The 24,423-nt window shown below is 37.3% G+C and overlaps 1 protein-coding gene across 1 annotated transcript in view; it reads right to left on the reverse strand.

Moving 5' to 3' along the window:
• Positions 1-24,423, reverse strand: part of LOC124858061 (partitioning defective 3 homolog) — a 479,264-nt gene that overhangs the window by 323,264 nt on the left and 131,577 nt on the right. The window contains exon 3 of the mRNA XM_047349799.1: positions 14,874-15,048. Coding sequence (XP_047205755.1) covers positions 14,874-15,048 — 175 coding nt within the window. The remainder of the gene's footprint in view (positions 1-14,873; positions 15,049-24,423) is intronic.

The raw sequence follows: 24,423 nt of genomic DNA on the forward strand, positions 1-24,423 counted from the left end.
TTATGTGATAATGTTGAACAGAAAACAAAGCAAATACAGGATTATCCCCTTATACATCAAAGTAGACATTCCTAAAGCAGCTGTAACACTGATTTGTACCTTGCCATGTATTCTAGCCTTTGAAAAACACCTGTTAAGTGAATTTAAATGTGAGGAATTAAAGGAGATTCTTTGGAACATCAAGTCCGGTCTTTGAAGTCTTTGTGTTGCTTTTAACGCACTGCTGTTGTGAAAGGGTTGCACATCCTAGGAGATCAGTTGGGTGGAATTCAAAGTGTTCTGCTGGGTCATGACAGAGTATGTTACTTTTCTGTGATATCTTGAGACTTTTGTCTGCATGGATGCTGGTCTAGATACAGAAAAGCTGTCTCCCTGCACTACAATTCTCTGCAGAGGGAGGAACTAACATTTGCAGGAAGAGAGGGCTTTAGTGACCTAATAATGTGTCTTCAATTTTGATTTCTGGCTGTGGAAAACAAAAAGATTCCTAATAGTCTTTCTACAAAATCATTTAAGAACCAGCTTTAGCACCACTCCCTGGTTTAATAATAAAACTACCTTGGAGGAACTCTGCTTTTATAGGACTTAAACAGGAATATAGTAGGAAGCAGCTTCATTCCCACATGACTTCTGAATCCACTATTCAGTTTTCATTTTGAACGGGAAACAGAGACACTCTTCACTCTTGACAGAAAGACAATACAGACAATTTACTGGAAAGAGAGAAGAAAGATGCCAGCCTTCCTAGTGCCCTCTGAGACGAGGTCTCTAGCAGCAAACACTGAAATACTTCAGCAACAATAAAACAGAAGTGTGTATGCATGTGAGAGAATGTTTCCCCAGACAATGTGGATCCCAGGAAAAAGGAGTTCAGTCCCAAAAGTCAGACTTGACTGAACTAGGTCAACTACTGCATGCGTGTCATTGTTTGTTGCTTTCGCACAGATAAAAGTAAAATAGTAAATGCTTTTATTGTAACATTATGGACTGGGGATTTTATTGGATGTTTTTCAATAAATAATGCTGAATAGGTGATAAATCAATACCTTTTTGGTGGTTATTTCATGGAAGAGAGCAATGAGCAGTAGATGTGCTGCTGTCAACAACTCACAGTTAAACAGTTAATCCGCATGAATTTAGTTTTAATGGTCTCTGAGTTTTTTTCTGAGTAGTTTTCACTTCAACACACAGCTAGCTATAAACTTTTGTTTATTCTTACAGCTCTTGATTCTATTTAAATAACACAACAAATTTTATGAATTAAATTAAGACTTAATTTTAAAGGAGTTAAGTAAGAAAATATATGAATGCATATTTTCTAAAATGACTTTGAAACATAGTATAAATGGAAAACTTAAAGGACTTCGTCTGAGTGCAATCCTAAGACCAGACCAATACTGACAGGACAACAGATTCCACACTATTTTACTCTCGCCAACTGCATCCATGGTCAGTTTTTGGCACAAAGCATTTCCCATTTTTAGCTGCAACTAGGCCTAAGATTCATCTGATCTAAGTGTCACATTCATAGTGTGATAAAAACATAAAAAAATAGTTTAAGGAGCAAATAAACACGATAGTTTCAAGCTGTTAGGCAGCATTTAAACAATGCAGTTTATTATTTCTTGCTTTGTTGTCATGGAAAAGCTTAGCGCTGATTCCAGAGAACTAATACACAAAATGTATCTTGTAAAGACTACATCTGCTTCCAGATGAAACCTACATTCTCAATCTGAATCCTGTTGTTTACTGAGTGTCCAGGACACATATGCAGAGTCCATGTAGATATTATACTGTATTTGATTGCATGGTAGGTGACAAAATATCATTCAAAGTTTTTTAATGGAACTTTTCAAGAAATCATTCTGGAAAAACACAGAACACATACTACTGAAAACCGTCCAGTAGTATGTGAAGAGGTTCTATTATGACAATTGCAGAAAGGTTAGACCAAGACACCTAGAAACAATGTTATTTTAGACAGGTAGAGACTGCTGTAGATATAAATCACTGTGATCAGTCACAGTACTAATAAAGAACAGAGGTTTTCACAGAAATTCTAAAATTTCACACAAATGCCATGTCTCAGTCTGTTACTCTCAATGCTGGCTCTTGCATTCAGGGTAAAACCAAAGTCACTGATTTCTGCGCAGATTTCTCTACATTTAATGGTCCAGAAAAATACAAAACTGTTCAAAATAATGCTTTGTCAGTGTGTTTGGATTTTACAGGAATTTCGGCAAAGCAAATAAACATCCATGAATCACTGTTACATCATAAACAATCAGGTTTGATTTTATTGATGCTTTATTGGACTTTAAATTTTAAACAGTGGTTGTTATGTCGGTATCAGCACACGTTAGGTTTTCAGACTCTTGCAGACACAGATGGAAACAGCAGTTGTAATACAACTTACAGGACTGGTTATTCACTAAAAGCATAAAAATGTTGGTCAGACTTCTTTACTAGAACATTTCCTTGTGTTTCTATTCGTTTTCAAGGCTATATAGCGAGCATATAACAAACTTCATACTTCACTACAATAACTGAGACAGAAAACTCATAACATATTAAATACTTAGAATACTTGAGAAATTGTTGACTCTATAAAGGCCAGTTTTACATGAACCTATATGTTTATTTTCTAAAATGTAAAATTTTAATATATTCCTTATTGAACAAGCATCACTGGTAGGATCACAGTATTGATCTCTTTTAAGGTTTAGAAACACAGTCTTTACATGTTTTTTATTAGGAAGGATGTAACAGGCTAATCTGAACCCAGATATGATTTAAATCACCCTTTGACCCTGCCTGAAGAAGAAAAGCACCCATGTTTGAACTAGGTTCTTTTGCTCAGCAGTCATCTGCTACACCTTATCAGTAGCCAATGGTCCAAACACTCTCACAGTGAGTCCCTACAATTTAGCTAGTTGTAAGTTTGATCTATACTTCTTGACTGAATTCCACATGACAAGGACAGCCTGGCCCAGAAGGCTTTAGGAAGTTAGCAGAAAGCCCTTCATGTCATCCTACACTATCATCTAGCCTGCGAGATGAAGTCATTAAAACCAACCCGGCTCCAGGGTGAGTTTCTTCTTTTTCTCCGCCAGCTTAGCACTGAGATGTAAGTTGTATGGACAGGGTTATGAATGAAAGAAGATCTGTCTCAATAGAAATGTATGAAGTTCAAACCTGATGCCATAATGAAAACAAATGATTTTACTGGTCAGCTTTAAGAACTACTTTGCAAAATATATCATTCAGTATGATTTGCCACAAGATCCAGTCAGTCTCATTTTCATCCCTTATTTTTGCTATTTCTCTTCCCAAACAAACACCTTGACTAAACTCAAATTATTACAAGGGAAACCAACCTTTTTTTATCTCTACATTTGGACATATTGAAGCCTTTGACCTCACAGTATGTCTGCAGAGTGGTAGCTGCACATAGTCAAATTTAATTGACTATAATACTCAAAAAGCTTCCAAAGAAAGTATTCTGTGTGAAGAGTATGAACAATTGTTTCACTTTGATCTAACATTGAATTGAATGATTGTGAGCCAAAGCGAAGACTCTGAAAGTAATCATATTTGCAGAAAGATGTTGCAGGGGGGATATCTTGGATTTCTGCAGAGCTTTGGTGCACATTATATCTGTATCCAGCTAATGAAAAACAGAAAGTGATAAAAACACAATGACAACTTCACTGTGACTGAGGTTAAACAGATGTTTGTCAGGATAAGCAAACTAGAAGCAGTTATATTGCTATCCTGAAACTTCACTTTTGCAGTTGTGAATGTCATGTTTGTGCCGGAGTGTTTCTGCTATAAGGCAGCAGATTTAACAGAACTTCACTTGTCCGTTATTTTACAACAAAACATATTTGCATAAGTCTGAATGAATTCAAGATGTGAATGAAGTTATATTTTCCAAACATCAGAGCAAATAAGATAGACGTAATTTGGTTTGGAAAGCATAATCTTTGTGCCAGGTCATGATGGTCTGAGTGTCCCATCTGATCAGTGTTGTTGTTGTGAAGAATTAGGGCACAATAACGGACAGCTCTCCTAAACTGGACAAACAGATTAGTGCTGGTATAAAATCAAACTTACAACAGTTTTGTTTTTTAAAAATCCTGTAAAAGATATTTTTTATGCTTTTATTACCTCTAGGCTGAATTGATGTAATGCCCTTGATGTTTGCCAAAATTTGCATTCTGTTAGCCTCATGACATAATCGCCTGAGCCATATTTTGGCACATATGGATAAGGCAAATATACAATAAAGCTAACGATTTTGAAACTGTCCAAAAGCTGCATTTTGAGTTATATCTGTTACTAAAAAGCATAAACAAATACATGCTTTGATCCTGAACTCATTCTATTGGCTTCATATCCATGTTTACATTTATTTAAAAATTTTAAAGTCAATTTCTGAACATTTTAAATAACTTGGCCCTGTCCAACTTTTGTGATCTACTCATTTACCATAGATCATTAAAACACTTTGGTTAGTCAGCCAATTTTATCCTGGATGTTCCATGATATAAACTCAGATTTTGCTGCGGCTGCCAGAAAATTGTGTTATAGCTTATCTGTAAGCATGTATGTATTTACATGTTTGTTAAAGCTTTTTTTTTTTTTTAAGAGATGATAAATAGTTTTGTCTTATCTATTCTATGAGGACTTTACTAATTTTATTGTGTTTTACCTGTGATTTTATTCTCTAGTTATTTTCACGTTTTTCTAAATTGTAGATCTCTTTGGTCAATGTTGTTGTTTTTAAATGTAATATTCAATAAGTGTGGCATATCATTGACATTAATAAGTACCTTTTATAACGGATTTTTTTTAAGTGATCAGCTTCTTGAATTTATTCTTTTACAGACAGTAAAGAACAACTCAGTGTCACATTAACAAAAGTAGCATGCTTTAAAATAGTTAAGGAATCATTTGTAAATCTAGAAAGTACCTGAAAGGCATTTAGAGATTTCCTGGCATTCAAAAATAAACTGAAAATGTGGGGAACTACCACATCTTACTTCAAAGAAAGTAAAACAATTATGAAAAAGTCTCCTGAAGGAAAAACTACAACTAATCAACATGTTTTGCTATAATCTCAGTTATTTACCACACTTCTTGGAGGTGTTGCCAACATAAAGCCCACTTACTAGTGTATTTTTCCAAAGGATGGGGATCTTGCAAAAAAACCAAATAGCTCTCTGAAAGAGATATTTTTAAACAGCTCATCCACAGGCTGTTCCATTTTATACATATCTGTCTACTTAATGAATGTGGTGATGAGACAACACTATTCAGGTCAAACAAACTCTGTCTCTCTTCTCATGATCTTTGTCTCAGGGTTATAGTAAATCACAGTTGAGTTTATATAACATGCCAAAAGTTGATTTGGTTTTCTTGTTGTTTTTCTTTTTTGTTTTTTTTTTAAATCAAGACCTCAGCGCTCCTGTGCTGCTTTTTGCATGATATGAGTGACTTACAGAACCCAGCTCAGGAAGCAATAAAGCAGTCACCACAGTCACACACTGCTCTACTCATACACACATGCACATGATTCAGCTGCTTAGCTATAGATTTATTAGGGTCCTGGCAAAAGTGACAAAAGGAATCATACTAGTAACACATTCCCATCGGTGCTAAGTGGAGACCAACACTGCACTCCCAAAACAATTTAGGCAATTGTAGTCATTAACTATAATCTTCTCTGAATTATATTAAGACAGTATTAATGAGATGGCTAACAAAGAACAGCTACTCCTCAGCTGTTTTACAGTAACAAAACATGGACACCATCTTTTCCTCTAAACTTGCAGCTGTGAGCAGGACTAGGAATTGACAAGGGCCAATGGTGCTTCCAGTTTGCTAATTTTAAGCTAAATAGGCTTTCTGCTGAGAGTGCAGTCTATTCTAAACTACTGATTGTACTCGTACTCGTCGTCTTCCGCTTTATCCGGGACCGGGTCGCGGGGGCAGCAGACTCAACAGAGACGCCCAGACGTCTGATTGATTGTTATGAATTTATAATGTACCTACATCAACTCTGGATTAGTGGCAGCAAAAAAAAAAATTGGGGATCATGACTCCATGGTAACGATACAAACACATATACCATTCCTTAAAAAAACTTCTAAATCTGTAGTTGCATATAGGCCACTAATAACTATCAAACTCCCAAATGGCGGCAGTGTTATTCATGTGAAATTCATGTCATTTTCAGCTGGATTGGATATGACCACTGACCATCCAGTTGGAAAATAAAAATGTTTTTATATTTTCTGATCAACGAACTAAGTCATATTTTGGCTTACTCTTCCAAAATAAATATATATATATTATGTGCTTGCTGGAAAATTGTATTTCTTGTTTTGTGAAAACATTAAAATATAACTTAGGCAAATATGCTATGAGGCTAACGAAATGTTTCTCAGTACATCAATCACCTCTTCTGCTGTGACTTTAACATGGCCTTGGGTGGTGGCAGTTAGTCTCCACAGTGACAGATCACAAAGCCCAATTGATTTAGATGAAGGCCTTTCTCTTAGAGGCATCAACCCTCCTCCACTGGCAAGTTGTAATGGTGTTTTAGCAACCCTCTAACCGCAGAGTTTGTGAGCAACCACAGCTGATAGGACTCCTTCAGCTTGACAGCATCCCTTACTGCTGGTGTCCACCGCCGGGTTCTGGGATTTCCGCCGCGACAGGCACCGCAGACCTTACGGCCGCAGCTACGGGCAACAGCATCGACAATAGATGCGGAGAACATGGTCCACTCGCACTCTATGTCTCCAACATCTCCCGATGTTGATAAATATTAATTAATCAATAATCATAATCGTTACACTCCATTGGATCTTATTACTCAACCCTCATGGGAACGAGTGGGTGAACCAGAGACATCTTACTCAGATGACCTGAGAACTTCGCTTCAGGATGCTCATGACCATGCTCGTATGGTTTTATCGGCGAGTCATAAGAGGCAAAAGAAATACTATGATCTGAGACGTCGTCCAATCTGTTATGAGGTTGGAGACCTTGTCAGGGTGAAATCTCACCCGAAATCAGATGTGTCATCCAGTTTTTCAGCGAAGTTGGCCCCTCTCTACTACAGTCGATACTGTGTTTCTAGGCGGATGTCTGAGGTGAACTACTGTCTCACTAAAGTGGACACTGGAGAAGAAGTTGGAATTTTTCATATTGCAAACCTGCAACCATTCTACACTTGGGCCACAGCTTCATCTGACAAGGCCACTAGGCAAAAATTGTCTGCAAATGTGGATCCTGGTCTGCTAGACAGGAGCTTTCCTCCTGTTCTCCTGGACCCAGACCCTGGTGACTGTTCTATTGTTGACACACGCACTGATAAGACTGACTCTGACCATGCTGATACTGTCTTGCCTTTCTCCGCTCAAGAGACTGCTGACATTGCTCTGGAGACTGAATCTGCCAGTCCCCCTCCTGTTGACGGTCGGGGTGATGTTTCTGGTCGTTATGACTTCAGACCGAGACGTGTTCCTAGAGTTACCGCTGACTGGTCAGTCAATAAGTGGACAAACCCTTTTCATACGGACAGATTTGACCTAAAGTGATTTAATTTGTTATTGTGTTTCTTGTGGTTTTAGTGTTGTTCTGTCACTCAAGTTTCAGTTTTTCAACAGTTCAAATTGTTGAAAGCAAATGTTATGATGGCTGTTTGAAGAGGAAAAAAAAGGGGAATTCATGGTGTATCTGTCATGGAAATTTTTGTTTATTTTTGTTTTGTAATATTTGGTCACTCTATGGGAAACTGTCATGTATGTCAATTTGTCTTTATTGCAATGTACATTTCCCTGTTCGGTTTCATTGTCGTATCTAGCTTTTCCATGTTTGGAGGCTCGTTGAGCATGGACTGTGCTTCTGCTGTGTTCGCCTGTGGACAGCCTCTGTTTAACTGGGAGGGAATATGTAACAGTCGCAAATGTGTGGTGTCTCTTTAAGACAACCTGGGTCTGTTTGATGATGTCATACGTATGCACTACTGACTTCTGTGTTAGTGTGGGAGAAGCACGTTTGCAGATGGACGCATGGACTCTGATACGAACTTTATATTTTGCTCTCCCACCTCAGTAGTAATGTACCAGGTTGTATAAACTCTGTTTACTTCATGTTTGATGAGACGGCAGTTATTCTACCGGGCTTTGTGGGATTTTTGAGGAGGATGATGAGTAATAAACCGGACAAGCTCTGTGGAAACCCCAATACCGTATTTTTCTGAATTTCTTAGCGAGTTGCTGCCACCTTCTCTAAATCACCATACAGGTCCTTCTCAAAATATTAGCATATTGTGATAAAGTTCATTATTTTCCATAATGTCATGATGAAAATTTAACATTCATATATTTTAGATTCATTGCAAACTAACTGAAATATTTCAGGTATTTTATTGTCATAATACGGATGATTGTGGCATACAGCTCATGAAAACCCAAAATTCCTATCTCACAAAATTAGCATATTTCATCCGACCAATAAAAGAAAAGTGTTTTTAATACAAAAAACGTCAACCTTCAAATAATCATGTACAGTTATGCACTCAATACTTGGTCGGGAATCCTTTGGCAGAAATGACTGCTTCAATGCGGCGTGGCATGGAGGCAATCAGCCTGTGGCACTGCTGAGGTTTTATGGAGGCCCAGGATGCTTCCATAGCGGCCTTTAGCTCATCCAGAGTGTTGGGTCTTGAGTCTCTCAACGTTCTCTTCACAATATCCCACAGATTCTCTATGGGGTTCAGGTCAGGAGAGTTGGCAGGCCAATTGAGCACAGTGATACCATGGTCAGTAAACCATTTACCAGTGGTTTTGGCACTGTGAGCAGGTGCCAGGTCGTGCTGAAAAATGAAATCTTCATCTCCATAAAGCTTTTCAGCAGATGGAAGCATGAAGTGCTCCAAAATCTCCTGATAGCTAGCTGCATTGACCCTGCCCTTGATAAAACACAGTGGACCAACACCAGCAGCTGACACGGCACCCCAGACCATCACTGACTGTGGGTACTTGACACTGGACTTCTGGCATTTTGGCATTTCCTTCTCCCCAGTCTTCCTCCAGACTCTGGCACCTTGATTTCCGAATGACGTGCAGAATTTGCTTTCATCCGAAAAAAGTACTTTGGACCACTGAGCAACAGTCCAGTGCTGCTTCTCTGTAGCCTAGGTCAGGCGCTTCTGCCGCTGTTTCTGGTTCAAAAGTGGCTTGACCTGGGGAATGCGGCACCTGTAGCCCATTTCCTGCACACGCCTGTGCACGGTGGCTCTGGATGTTTCTACTCCAGACTCAGTCCACTGCTTCCGCAGGTCCCCCAAGGTCTGGAATTGGCCCTTCTCCACAATCTTCCTCAGGGTCCGGTCACCTCTTCTCGTTGTGCAGCGTTTTCTGCCACACTTTTTCCTTCCCACAGACTTCCCACTGAGGTGCCTTGATACAGCACTCTGGGAACAGCCTATTCGTTCAGAAATTTCTTTCTGTGTCTTACCCTCTTGCTTGAGGGTGTCAATAGTGGCCTTCTGGACAGCAGTCAGTTCGGCAGTCTTACCCATGATTGGGGTTTTGAGTGATGAACCAGGCTGGGAGTTTTAAAGGCCTCAGGAATCTTTTGCAGGTGTTTAGAGTTAACTCATTGATTCAGATGATTAGGTTCTTAGCTCATTTAGAGACCTTTTTAATGATATGCTAATTTTGTGAGATAGGAATTTTGGGTTTTCATGAGCTGTATGCCAAAATCATCCGTATTAAGACAATAAAAGACCTGAAATATTTCAGTTAGTGTGCAATGAATCTAAAATATATGAATGTTAAATTTTCATCATGACATTATGGAAAATAATGAACTTTATCACAATATGCTAATATTTTGAGAAGGACCTGTATATAAGTACAACCCATGTTACAATGCCCTCATGTTGCAAATGCACAAGAAAACAAACTGATTGTGGGGAATATGATTACGGCTGCATATGTTCTAAAATCTTTAGATAATTGCAGCAAATGTGGACAATATGGAAAAGAGTCAGACATTGTGATATTATTTTAGGACATTAACTTTTGTTTACAGATAATATTGAAAAGGAATTACATCCAATTGGAGGCTTAGTAACTAACTTTTAGTTGCCAAGTAACTTTCCTTCAGCCTTTAAATAAGCATCAAAAATATCCTAACACAATGTTCTGCCACATTTTCACTTGTACCAAGAAATATGACAAGAAACTGAAAACTATGACAGCTAAGAATAGGAGGACACAACATTTAATTATAAAGACAGTACCATTAAGATCCAATTCCAATTTAAAGTTTCAAACATTTGCTTTTACTTGTGAAAGATCAGAGTTTAGTGCAAAAGAGAGGAGACAGCTCTGGCATCTGCATAATTACAGGAAAATTACATTAATTATTGTAATTTACATCTCATTTCCAAACCAATTATTGGTAGTTTGACCTGCAAAGCAAGGAAATCTAAAATAGACCAAGGGATGGGTGGAGGACAAAAAATAAGAGGTAGAATTTGGGACTTTGGGAGTTGTGTGGAGGAGGGGGGATCAATATGGCTCTACAAGATAATGATTTTAAATAGACGTAATTCTCTGCTTCAGAGTCCAGCTGCCAAGGGCACCACTGCAATGCTTTCAAGTCTGATATGAAATATTACTGCCAGTAATTTGCTCATCTGCATCCCTAGAGAGATCATCTCCTGCCAGTCTTCTCCATCTGTCTGACCATGTAGAAGTGTATATGATCCCAACCAGCCTCACTATAAATAAAACCATTCTGATGAACTCTTGGAGTCTACATTAAAACCTCCAGTCAGAGAGGAACTATTGTAAATAACATGATTTCAAATGTATAAACCTATTTAATTCAGTCTTTAAAATTTTCACAGCTGCCAACTGACACAATTCAAATTAATCTGTCTTTCATATATTGTACATAAATAAATCATGGACTGAATGTGTAATAAACATTTTTCTTACAACAGTAAGTAAGCTTATGATCTGTTTCTGTGGATTGATGAAGTTGTTTTGAGCTTTGAGATGTCAGAATAAAACTAAGTCCTGGATAACATGCTTTCAACTATAATAAAATTCGGGTCTTAATATTTGCAAAAAGTCAATTAAGACATTAAGTTTATGACATAATTGTATTCATATCAACTGTTTTAATGAATACCTGTGTGTCTGTAGGTAAGTCTGACTGTCCTTTTGTTTCCTAGTTTCATTAAATCAAAGAGAATCAGGATCTGACTTCGTATCAAAATCTGAATGTCAGCTAGCTATTAACTGACATCATAGGTCTGAACTTTATATCAAGTTTTGCGAAGAACTTTTCCAATATCCATCAACTGAGAAAATTATTTGAGGTCATCCTTACACTGTGTCTACACCAAGAAACCCTATTGTGATGAATTTAGCTTTCATCATTTTTGATACAGACTTAACCCAAAAGTTTTGAAATTTATTTTTTGACAAACTTCGGAGTAGGATTTGTTTTCCAGATCCAATGCAGAAGTTCAATAATGAATGTTTCATACATTTTCAAGGCTTGTATTTAGAAACCCATCAAGTTCGTGCAAAGCATCAATATTTATGTGTTGACCTTTCTTTTGTTGACCTTTTCTTTTGCAAGAATTTTGCAATGCTCCCTGACATACTGGATATCAATTTCTATGCCAATTCCTGGGAGATAGTGACCTATTCTTCCTTTATCTGTAATTTGAATTTACGCATATTTTTTTTTGGTTCACTCACTTTGAGGGTGGACCACAAATTGAAATTAGGGTTAAAATCTAGGACCTTTCCTGACCATGGGAAATATTTTCAAGACACTTGGTTATCACTTTTACCTTGTGACATGGAACAACATTGTGTTGTTAAAAGCATTTTTCTTATCAGATAATGGCTCCTGTACTGCTAGGCGAACTTGCTCTTAACAGATGTTGAGATTCGACATTTTACTAGCAGTGTTTTAAGCAAAATTGTTTGTGAGTCTGCACCCTTAAACAAGAGCCTAACCCAGGAAAGATTTGTCTCAGAATTCTTTACTGTTAGCTTTTCTGGTCTGTACAGCCCCTTTTCAGACAGTCTAAAGGTGGCTCCTTCTAGAGAAAATAATTTCATCCATGTCCACTGCATTAGACTGCAGATAACTGGAGAAAAATGGCTTATTGGCTAGCCTTCTTAACACCAAGCATTCATCCAAAAGTCTCTGCCTTACTTTTCATGCACTTGACTTGACACTTGCTTGCCGCCAATCCTGAGCAAGCTCTGCACTGATGGCAGCTGGATCGCTACGTCTCCTCTTCTGGCTGGACGTTTTGGGTCAACCTGAAGTTTTCAATGCAGCAGCTGAACCTCACTAATTGAAGTTCTTGATGATTTAATAAATTATTGACTTGGACAAAAACTTATTAGCAGCAGTATCCTTGCCTGTAAAGTTGTTTTGATGCAAAGTGATGTTGACATCATGTGTTTTCCTAGTGGCAACCATGGTTGACAATGAAGACTGATTTTAAGCACAACTCCCCTTTAAGGAATCCATTCTGCTCTTCTAGTTCAATCCGAATAACACAGTGAGATCTGTCTCCCTGTCATCATTAACACTTTTCCTCGAGGTAACAATAAGATCATAGCAGTGATGCCAGTGGTTTTCTGGTAGAGCTAAAGCAGAGTGCAGATGTTTATTTCAAATGTTTTGTGATTACATATATTTTTCTTGATTGTCAAATTAAGTGCATTATATTTAAATAATCTAAAAACTGAAGTTTGTGAAAAACAAGATTTTGGTCAGCCTTAAAACTTCTGGCCATGATTACACTGTTTAGCGGAGTGGCTAAAATCTATTGTATATACACAACAGAATTTCAACATGTTTCAAATAAATCAGATTTCCTGTTTTATTGTGATAAAGACATTTTATCAAAACCAAAGAGCCATAATACAGTCTTGTAAAAAGATGATTGCCCTTTAAATACCCTTTTTCACTTATTCATATGAAACAATCACAAAGCTCAATGAATTATATTGTAATTTATTGTAACATAAAGAACATTTTTGTAAAGTAGGAGGAAAAATATTCCTGATTTTGATTTTTTTCTTATTTTAAAATTAAAATAATAATGGGTTGGCATGTATTGTAGATGCAGGGATCTCAAACTTCAGTCCTCAGGGGCTGAAGTCCTGCAACATTTAGATCTGTTGTTGGTCCAGCACCCAAAAACCTAGTCTTTAACACCCTCTGTTAAAGACTTAGATTCTAAACTCCAGTGGGTGACACAAAATGTATTTTTTCCTCATTGTTTCCAGAAGAACAACAGGCTATCACGCTGTAATACTAACAGGCATTGATAAAGAGACATTGTGTTGCAATCAGTGGCTTTAGGTTTTATTAGCACTTTTGTTAATTAAAAAGTTATTTCACCAGAACATTTTCTGTTTTTTCTGCCTGGGGCCTCAGCAGAGCTGTAGTCATGGATTGCTACAACCTGCATTATCCCTGGGGGGATTATACTCCTATGTTTCCTTTGTTTAGTGTATCTTTCTTATCATCTTGTCATTGGTTTTGCTCTAAGGCTTGTCATGTTGCTTCATGTTTTGTGTTTACATTGTTTTTTTTCCTGCTGTGCAGCAACTTGGTTTCTACTTAGAAACATCCTCCATATAATCTTTCTCCCTGACCCAAAGCTGCTCTCTGAATCTGGGTTCTTACTGTGCTTCAAACGGTGACACAATGAGACATGTGCCTATAGAGCACATTGGATTTAAATGCTTACATCTCGTCCAGTGCTGCAACAAGGCAAACAGATCCTGATGTAAATGTACAAACCAAAATGATGTGTGAATAGCACCTGTTTTGCTACTTTCACATGGTTTGAAACAAACAATCTATTTCTAAGCTACTTCTGGTGGTGAATCTTCCACGAAGGATCAAAATGAGCCCTTATTTGATCAGTCCTTTATAAAGACTGTATTTGTGCAAGTTCTAAAGTGTGGTTTTAGCTAGATGACAAGCACACTGAGAGACTATTTTGGTAGAAAAAAACTTTTAACAGAGAAACAAACATGATTTGAGTTATTTGTAAGAACTTAGAGAGTATCTCGACTGTCTTAGCTTTCGGTTAGGTTTTAGCTAACGACATTAAAGTTAGCATCTTTTTCGTAGATTTGTATCAATGCTAAACTATAGGGTTATCTCAGTTTTTTATTGTTTTAGGACAGCATTTGACTATCTCTAGTACGCCTGCACGATATTAGAAAATCTTGTGATGGCAATAATACTGATAAATATTGCAGCAACAATATTAGGTGAGATATATGGCTATTTTCATCATTTCTCTCTTTCCCATCTGTGCTTCCAGCACTTTTTAGTATTTTGGGTGATGTCATTTTTGTCCAGTGTGAGCATCTGCTGCTCTGAGACTCTGCCCAACTGGATAAATATTACATCTGCATGTAAAATGCAAGTCCATAACCCTTGCAATAAATTGGCCACCAATTATTGCTCTCCAAAGAGTCTTTTGTTATACGAATATGGCACACACTGATATTGTGATGATATATTGACAATATTGTGCAGCCCTGTTCTCTCAAGTAATTTTTTAAATACTAAAAATGGTCAAATCTGAACTGAATATTTCTAGAGTGAACAGAGATTCTTTAAAACACAGTTTGAGATTTATGAGACCCTTATTCTATTTGTGGAAACACAGAAACGGAACATATTCACATTTTGTTGGCATTAGGACCACCTATTATTTAGAATTAGCCCAAAAAAGGCAAAAATATGTACGTGTATACTCTATAAGTGTATATAATTAGGCTTACTTGATCGCAGAGCAGATGTTGTGACCTCGATCTCACTAGCAGCTTGGTATGGCTGGAATGCAGATGCTGAATTCATCTCACTGGCATAGGGGTCTGGACTCTGTGTTCCTGTGGAGCTGGCACTGGTTCCATCACCTCCATTGTGTGGATCCTGCTCTTCGTATACTGCAACTAGCTGAGAAGACAATAAAACAAATGTTTTTACATACTGCATGTTTTATCCACAAAACTGGAATGCCACTATGCATTCATTACAGCTGAAAACTTTCCAAGTGGCATCAGTTTACCCTAAAATAATGAGCTGTGGTGTATTCTCAATACATAACATTTTATTCATTAATAAACTAAGTAACATACATGCATATGCTTATCTCAGAATGTGTATTTCTGTAGCACTCTGACTCCTCTGGGTTGCCAAGTTTGGCCTCCATTCTAACAAAGATGATTTGTTGCCATGTTTCTCAGGCCAGATGGAGAAAACTCCCCATAGCCTCCCAGAATCTAATAACCACCTCTCAAAATGCTCATCTAACAAGAGAAAATGTGTAACATAACTCAGTGTTATAGTATGATCATAGGCTATGTTGTCTTTTTCACCAGGATAAAAAGTTGTATCAGCCAGTGTAAGTTACCTAGATTATTTCAATTCTTTCCGAAGGTCTCGTGGATTTTGACCCTCACTAAAAGGATTATGCCAAAGACAGAAGGAATGAAATACTGTACAACCTTTGGTAGCAGAGAGGATATGGCAGTGCCAAGTGCCTTTCATTTTCAGCTGAATCTGTTGCTAAACCTCTCAAAAGAAGATTAACCTCCAGTTCTATCCAGACTAGGCAACCAAACAGCAACAGAATGATACACAGCATGCGAGACAAAACAGTACATATATTAGAGACTTGAGACGAGTTCTTTTTAATATTTTCCTGCTACCTGCAAATCTATGCAGCCATACAAGAAGAATTAGTCATTTGTGTATATCACATTATATTTATATGAAGGCGAAAATAGCTGAATTCTTTTTCCATGTATTTGCTGTTTTTCATCTCCCCAACATAGGGAAATCTGCATATAAACAAGTTGAAATGTGTCTGCTCCTCTGTTTGATTTAGTGCATATTCAGAAGCAGTGTTATACTTAAGTGTGTACGCACTTGTGCGTCTGCATATGAATTTATGCTGCTCTGCGTGTATGGTTTACGGCGGCTGTAATCCACAGCAATATCTCTCACGCTGGCTTCCCACAATTAAAGCAGCCTGCTTTTCTCTTCCCTTAAGATGTTTTGCTGCATGCCGGTGCTGTCTCTGAGACCCTCTTTATCACTGAAAGCTTTCATTTCACCCTAATCACGTTCAATCCCAATGTTAAAATTACATTCCTTAGATTGTAAGGGTTTATCGCAAATGTGCTCAGTACACCAGAGAGGCAATCAGAAAGGAAAGAGATCTGCTGCTACAAAATAAGAAGGCTGATAGAGGAGGCATCTTGCATATTGGAAAATATGTGAATTTACAAGTGAAGGCATAAAGATAGTTTGCTTTTAGTTTGACTACAAAGTTGATAGTGGATTAAAGCATGAATACTAATGGATGTGGCTTGTGGAGACGTGGATTTAATACAGTTAATATTTTTATAGTAATGATTATAAGAGGGACAGCTGCCTCCAGATGTAATGTGAACACAGACAGAAAGACATCCTCTGTGGTGTTTACACTGACCGAGTGTTATGCGTGCAAGTCAATGAATCATTAGCAACAAAATAATCAGGCCTCCCATTCATGTGTTGCTAGGAGCATTTAGCAACTCGACAAGCCATGTGCCTGCCAGCTGCCCATTTAGAGAAGTGGTTAATACTGTTGTAACTGTCTGGGGAAAGTGTTATTCATTTTTAAATACATTTAAACTCTCATTAATTAAGTCCACTTTTTTTGCTTTGCAATTCATTCAGTACTACAAAGCACTCCAAGCAAAACTCGGTTATTTTATCACTTTTTCATAATCAAATTAGACTGTCCTTATTTTGCATTCAGTATTTATGAGATCTAGTAGATCTCATAAATAGTAGAGACAGTTTATTCTGCCATAACCAGGAAATAGGGAGGCAAAGAAGAGTAAACGCATCACACTAAAACAGCTAGTTCATCCTCTTTAGCGGAAGTTGTTACTAAGGGATGAAGACAGTTATTTTCAAAAACAGTGATATAATTGAAAATGAAGTTAGAAGAAGTGCAAAAGGTGCAGAAGGCTACTATAAAGGAAAGTTTTATTCTAACAGAGGCATCTCTGTTGGAACAGAGAGTGGGACTTCAGCAAAGAAAAAGCTGTACCAGGAACAGAGATCTTTTTTAGGCTTTTGAACTTCCAGCCTCTGTCTAATATGAAACTTGCTGGATTTTTGTTAACTAGTTCTTATTTAAAATGACTGGCCAACAGGTAGCAACAAAAATACACCATTTCATCCCTCAATGGTAAAAGGAAAAACTATTTGACACCTTGATACTACAGAAGAGACCAAATTGCACAAAGAATATAGTAAACATAGTTGCATTTTAAATACACAGTGAGCTTGAAGACCAATGAAGATATCCCCAGAGCAGTGGAAGGCCAAAAGCTCAGTTTTCACTGATCTTAAAAAGACATCTCAAACTGAAAACGTTGATACCTGTGGAATACAACGTTATATCCTTGCATATGGAACGTCTACACTTTTGCAAAAGACAGTCTTAAGTTTGTTGGTGAACAACAGCCGAATAACTTCAGTGTTGGTTGACTATCAGTCTGCTGATCAGCCGATTGTTACTCTGCAGGGACAATTTTCAAACAACTATGAGGCCTGGAAAAGCAGGATGTCATTATCTTAAATGCCTTTGGACAACTGAAAGGCTGTTGCAAAATCCAAAGGTTAACTCCACTCTTTGGCAGACAGAGAGCAGACTGACGAGTTGCCGCTGATGAGGCGATTGATACAGCCAAACGTTATTCGGCAGAGAGAAAAAAATAAATAAATAAAACAACTTTAACAGTTTATTACAAAAAAGTTTCTGTTTAATAACCACTAATATACTATGGCATCCCACAGTTATGAACATTTTCGGTTTTTATTTTATATTGAAAAAGAAAATGTCTGCCTAGCAGTTAGCCTTCCACCACTATGAGGTTTTTTCTTACTTTTATACAAACTCACTATGAAATGATATCTGTATACAGGTAAGGGAACCATCCTACAGTTACAATTAACAATGCTAACCTCAATGATCATGCTAATGGCTCCTAAAATATATTAAAGGGTTTAAAATATCACCCTATTTTGTCTTGGTTTAAATATATTATTATATTCAGTTTTAAAAAGAACCTGCATCACAATAAGACCTCTCTATCTAACCTGTAATGATTATTGATGAGTAAAATGCTACACAAGCATTTCTTAGTTTCCTTAGTTGTTAAAATGTTACAGTTGTTATTTGTGTTGAATACTTCTTTAAGAAAAAAATAAAATGTTGTGATGTGGTGCATTTAATTATTTTTTGACACTTGCAAAAAATATATAAAAATGTTAACGAGACATATTCTAATCAATAATCAATGGCAACAATATATTTGTTCATATACATCTGTCCAATACCTTCAAGGAGTTTACTGTCATTGTACATTTTCAGCTGTTTAATTAAAGCTTTCTTTTTGAGGACATGCAGATTTTCCCTTTAAACAGAAAAAAGAAAACATGCTTAGAAAATGTAAAACTTAAAGAAAATCATTGGAAATTGGCCATAAAAACACTGATCGGTGCATCAAACTGATGAAGTCATAAGCTGCTTAATCATTTCCAAGCAGTGTTTTGGCTCAGACTGTTCCTGATCAGTTTACCCACGGTTGAAGTTGATTCAATGAATCACTGCGGCTGAGTTTAATTTAAACACCTCTGCAAACTAGATGTTTAACTGTTATCAGAAGCACTGATGCAGTTGGCACAGCTATTGACGTTCCTATAGTTTGTTCTTTTCTCAACATTTCTTCAAAACTGACTGTAGTATTTTAGGTTACTGCTGTCACACTGTTTTCTATCATGCATGTTGCTATGCATAAGGCTGCCATATCTAGAAACATATGTTGTGCCGGTCTAAAAATAAAGAAACAAAGTACGTTTTGTGAAACATCGAGTCCTGTAACAGGTAGTATGTGAGAAACCTTTGATGCATCCCTATTTTGCATAGTGTTCATGTATTGTGATGAAAAGTGTAAAATGTATAATTTGCTACTGTGTTAACAGGAGGTGCATTACGTTTGTTGTGACTTGACAATTTGGTTTTATTTTTTATTTCATACTTAACTTTTTGATAAACTTCAATGATCTGTATAAGGTCTATGAGTCCCCCCAAGTGGCCAAATAATTATTAGCTGAATTGATTATTTTAAGGTTATTTTTATTTATTTATACAGGAAACTCTATTAAGACTCATTGTCTCATTTACAAGAGAGACGTGTACCTGTCGAATTAACCTTCAACAGTGCAGACAGAGATGCTGCGTCATGTAGCATAAGATAAAGTAATGTTAATATTGAGTGACTACTGCAATATTTGCTTCACATTTATGTAAATACCAGAACAACAGCACAAATATGTAGTACATGAGGCATAGTTATTATATACATGCCAAATAATTTTTTGACATGTCCAAAACAGATTGTGGTAGTCTGCTTTGGCTGGAAATTGAATTGTGTATGCTACAGTATCAGAGGCATGGCAAGATGATGCTGGAGTGTTATTTACCTTAGGCAGCACATATTCCTATAACACACAGAAATACAGAAATACAAGGTAGATATAAAAGGTATGATGGGGTGTTAGTGTATGCACGATAATACTGTGTAACAAAGGAAACATGGAACCTTTTTAATCTTAAAAAAGTGTTTTTAGTTGTAGAAGAATTTTAGCTGTAAGATTTTTTCATCAGTACATTATGAAGCACACTTCTTTCTTGCATGTCACAGAGCTTTTTCTAGCAGTGTTTTGACCTCTGTCTGTGTAAGGAAGAGTAGAACACATGTGGCCAGAGGGAAAACTGATGCAATTTCTGCTTTTGGTGAGACAGAACTCTAACTGCTAAGCAATAAAATCCATCACAGAGCGCTTGCCTCGGTGTGGGAATTGATCACAACCTTTTCAGAACAGACATGTTCACACTTCTTTTTGATTTCTATTTTGTTATTCACTCACAGTCTCTTCTAAGCTACGGTACAAAGGGTGCTGGGATGAACTCAGACGTTTTAGAAGTGAGAGAAAACTTTTTAGGTAATGCACAGACAGGGACAAGGTGGCTAATTGTCAACTGGTGTGACAGATGAGGTTTAGGATTCAGATGCAAAGAGAGAATGTTAAGACTCTAAATAACAAGATGCTACAATAAAACACACAAATCAAAACCAAAGATAAGAAAATGCAGAGAGAAAGTCAGAGAGGATACAAGAAGTTGAAAAAAAAGTTCCAGTTTCCAGGCTCAGGATAAACTCCAGAGCAGTTTCAAAAACCCATTTAGCTCCCACCTGCTTCAGTTGAGAGAAGCATAGAAAAGCGTGGAGCTGGCAGTCTTATTTCATGGACCTCTCTCTCTCCATCCAGGAGAGGGCTACAACATTGCTGCTGCTTTAAGCCCCTGTAGCTAGGCTGACACTCATCCACGTTTAGCCTGTTCCACTGACTGTCACAGCAGCTGCCAATCAACCACAATCTACCTGGGCGCCTGAGGGCTGCTGGGGAAAGGCATGAACAGGGGATGGATAGAGATGATGTTGAAGGGATGAAACGAAGTGGAGGATTGAGGGAGAAGCTGAAGAAAAGAAAAAGTCAGCTGAGGCCAAGCATTTTTAGCTGTGTAGGTACAAGTTGTATTCTGTATTTCCATATCATTAAATGGAGTGAGCTGACAGACAGTATTTAAAAAAAAAAATACAGGGGTGCCTTTCATGTTGGCCTGCTTTGATCACCTTTCCAGCAGTAAGGTGAAGAAGGAGAAGAAATAGAGAGGAGGTAGCTGAGGGGGAAATGAGAAGCAGTTTTGACAACCTCTCTTAACATCTTTTCTCCCCCTCCTCCAATGAATACACCGTTCCACCAGAAACTGTGATCTGCAGAGATGCACGGGCGATTAGGATTGGCATAACAGCTAAACGCCTGTCCAAAACACTCACCACAAAAAAGAACCAGAAAACAGTGGCTATTAGCAGTTATGTACCACCGGTGCTTACAAAGTCAAGAAATGTGGTGCCTTGCAACTACATTCAGACTCTGAGAACCTTTACACATCTAGTTACATTAAAATCCCAAACTTGTTTGTATTTTAGGAGGGCATTTTAAGTGGTATATCAGCATAGAGTATTGCATAAATGTGACATAGAAGTAAAAAAAAAAAATTGTTTAAGAGCTTTTTTTTTTATTATGGCATGCACTTGTATTTAACCCCTACATACTGATACCTCTATGAAATCAAGGTCAGCAAATAGCTTCCAGAAGTTACTTAATTAGTATATAGTGTCTACCTTGTGTGTATTTTGATGTCAGTATAAATACAGCTTTTCTGTGAACATTAGTGACCAAACTGCACTATGAGGACTATGGAAGACACATTGTGGATAAAGTTGTGGAGAAGTTTAAAACAAGTTTAGGTTATAAAACAGTATGCCAAACTTTGAGAGGTGCTTCTTTGATCCAGAGCTCAGGTGGGAGAATATTATGACTTGACAACTTTCAGTTGTCTAAACTGATACTAAATAAATTTGGCCTTATTGGAAGAGTGGCAGGAAAAAGCTAGTGATATAACAAAGGCATGCAAGCTCCAGTTTGCACTTTTCCACAAACCATGTAGGGGAAATATGTAGAATGTTTTGTTTTACATGTAGAATTTGGTGAAATATAGCTCCGGCAGCATCATGCTGTGGTAATGCTGCTAAAGGTTTAGATCAATGCATATTCACCAGTTAAAATGGCACAGTTCAAGTCCAGGCCTAAATCAAATGGAGAATCAATGGCAAAACTTAAATAACTGCTGTTCAGATCCAGACTTAGTTTTGCAAAGAAGAGTTGACAAAGTTTTCAGTATCTGGATTTGCAAAACTGGTACAGATATAACCCAAAATACTTGGAGCTGTGGTTGCCCTAAACAGACGTTTTAAGTGTTGACATGTGGGGCTGAATACAAATGCATGCCACACTTCTCCAATTTCTGCAACACTGTATCCTGTTCCTTCCACTTGACAATTATTGAACACTTTGTGTGGATCTATATGGGATAATGAAGTTAGTGGTTGTAACATGACTAAATGTAAAAGGTTTGAAGGGGTATGAAATCTTTTGAAAGAACTGTATTTAATCTCTAGTTGGAAAAGTAAATACACATACCCTGACACCTACAGAGATAAACAGGGTTTAATCTCCCCTATCTGTCATTTGTCATCATTTCACAGCAAGGGCACTGGTGGCACAAAGGTATTATAGGTACAGTAGAGGTGGAACAGAGAAGTCACATACTCTAGACAATCCAAGGACTCTAAACTTGAGTAATGGCTATGAATCACAATTTATCATCCACACACTGCTTGTCTTTCCATCCATCTGTCTCTCTATTCATCACAGCCTTTGACTTTCCCAGGAAGTCATGAATCTTTTTAAACATTTATCAATTTTGAACCATTTTAACACTAACAGAGTTTGGTCTTATATCTTTGTAGGAAAAAAAAACATTTTCTTCTTTTTAGAATCAACCAAGGGGATCAGACATTCCAACTGAATGTTTTTATTACCTTAAACCAGGATCAGTGTGGAAAACCTCTCTCCTCTCACTTTGAAGTTATTACAGTTTTTAATATTTTATTGTTCCTCCTGTCCATTATTTCTAACACACCATGAGTCAAGCAATCCGACAAAGTGCTTAGTCATGTATTTTCCTGCTCATCAAGAGCATCAAATATACAAAGAAAGCATCTCCAGCACTCTTGGCCCATCGCTTGCATTCCAGATAACCATCAAACTGGCGGCGCTTTAGAAACATATGCATATTGCAGGTGCTGTCACATGGGGTTGATGCAAGGGAAGATGGCCCCCAAACATTGGCTTGCAAAAGCAAGATTGGAAATGATGACACACCTGGAAATAAAATGTAACATCGAAAAGATGCTGTGACACATAAAATATATCCTCCCATTTCTAACTGTAAAGGAGTGCAGCAGCAGAGAAGGGCACTGGGAATCAAAAGGAAGGGGATTAAGGGCATAAACAGATGCATTCCTTGATACCAAGCAGACAGCTGGTTTGTTTGTATAACCTGAGCAAAAATATTAGCTCATCATTTTTTCCCCTTTGTTAAAGGCACCACAGAAAAAAAAGACAAAAAAGGATGAACACATGGTGGGAACATTCATACAGCAGACACAGAGAGAAAATATACAGAGCAAGCAAAGTTTAACCAGATTACAGAGTCATCCCTTTCAAATCCACAAGGCTAGGTTCTCGTCCACCTTTGAAGTTTCCCTCCTGGGCGAGGGTAATGAATTCACACATATTAGAGAAGTGTTAGAGCGCTACCTACGCAGTGCTGACAGAGGAGAAACTTACTACTACGCCCCTGACACATTCTTCCATGTATATTAATACCTTATAACCTATGCTCATATGTGCAATTCAATTTCATTCAGCCCTGGGAAATAAAATAAAAAAAACACATTTCTTTTAAGGCACACAAAAGACTATTGCTGACTGAAAAGCAAGAAAGAAGCAGTGAAGCCAAAGATATCAAGCAAGGGCAGAAAAAGTGATGACATTAAAAGCAATTAAAGTGAATCTCAACAGACATAAAGGAAGACATGTGGTAATCATTTTATTACCTTGATGGCTAAATAGCCACTGATTGCTTAAGGGTTATTAACAGTGAGCCAACACATGAAATAATGCTGATCATAATCCACCAAAACATCTACACAGCCATAGGGGGAAACCTCATTAATAACTGTATCTCAGATAGATATTTATTTACACAAGTTATATTAAATTAGTTTTTAACACATTGTCCTTTTGGCTTAGGTATCGTTTTTCTTGCGGTTGATGTAATACTTATTTCGACACACTGCCAACTATCTGAGATCAAACATACATGACAAAATTCAATATGATTTGATTTGTCGCTCAACCATGATTCACTCTGATTTAATGTTTGATCTTTTTATTTTTTTTATTTTACAAAAAGGGCTTGTATAATAAGTCCAATACAAAAATATGAATAGATTCTAATACAACACCGAATTGCATATCAGCCTTTTTAATAACTCAGAGTGATCAGAAAATGTGCTTTCTAGATTACGAGACATAAAAAATGCATCCTTTCAAAGAAAGTTTGAACTTACTTACATAAATAATAATAGTTATTACTGTAAAATAGCCGTGACAAGAATTCTAAAAAAGACTGCTAACCCACAAAATTACCCCGGAAAAATTTGTACATACAATTGCATAATGCTCAGAGCTGTATTTATTCCATAAGCCATACAGATGTGTTACATCCACATA

This window comes from Girardinichthys multiradiatus, chromosome 21 (genome assembly GCF_021462225.1).
Source record: "Girardinichthys multiradiatus isolate DD_20200921_A chromosome 21, DD_fGirMul_XY1, whole genome shotgun sequence".
NCBI lineage: Eukaryota > Metazoa > Chordata > Actinopteri > Cyprinodontiformes > Goodeidae > Girardinichthys > Girardinichthys multiradiatus.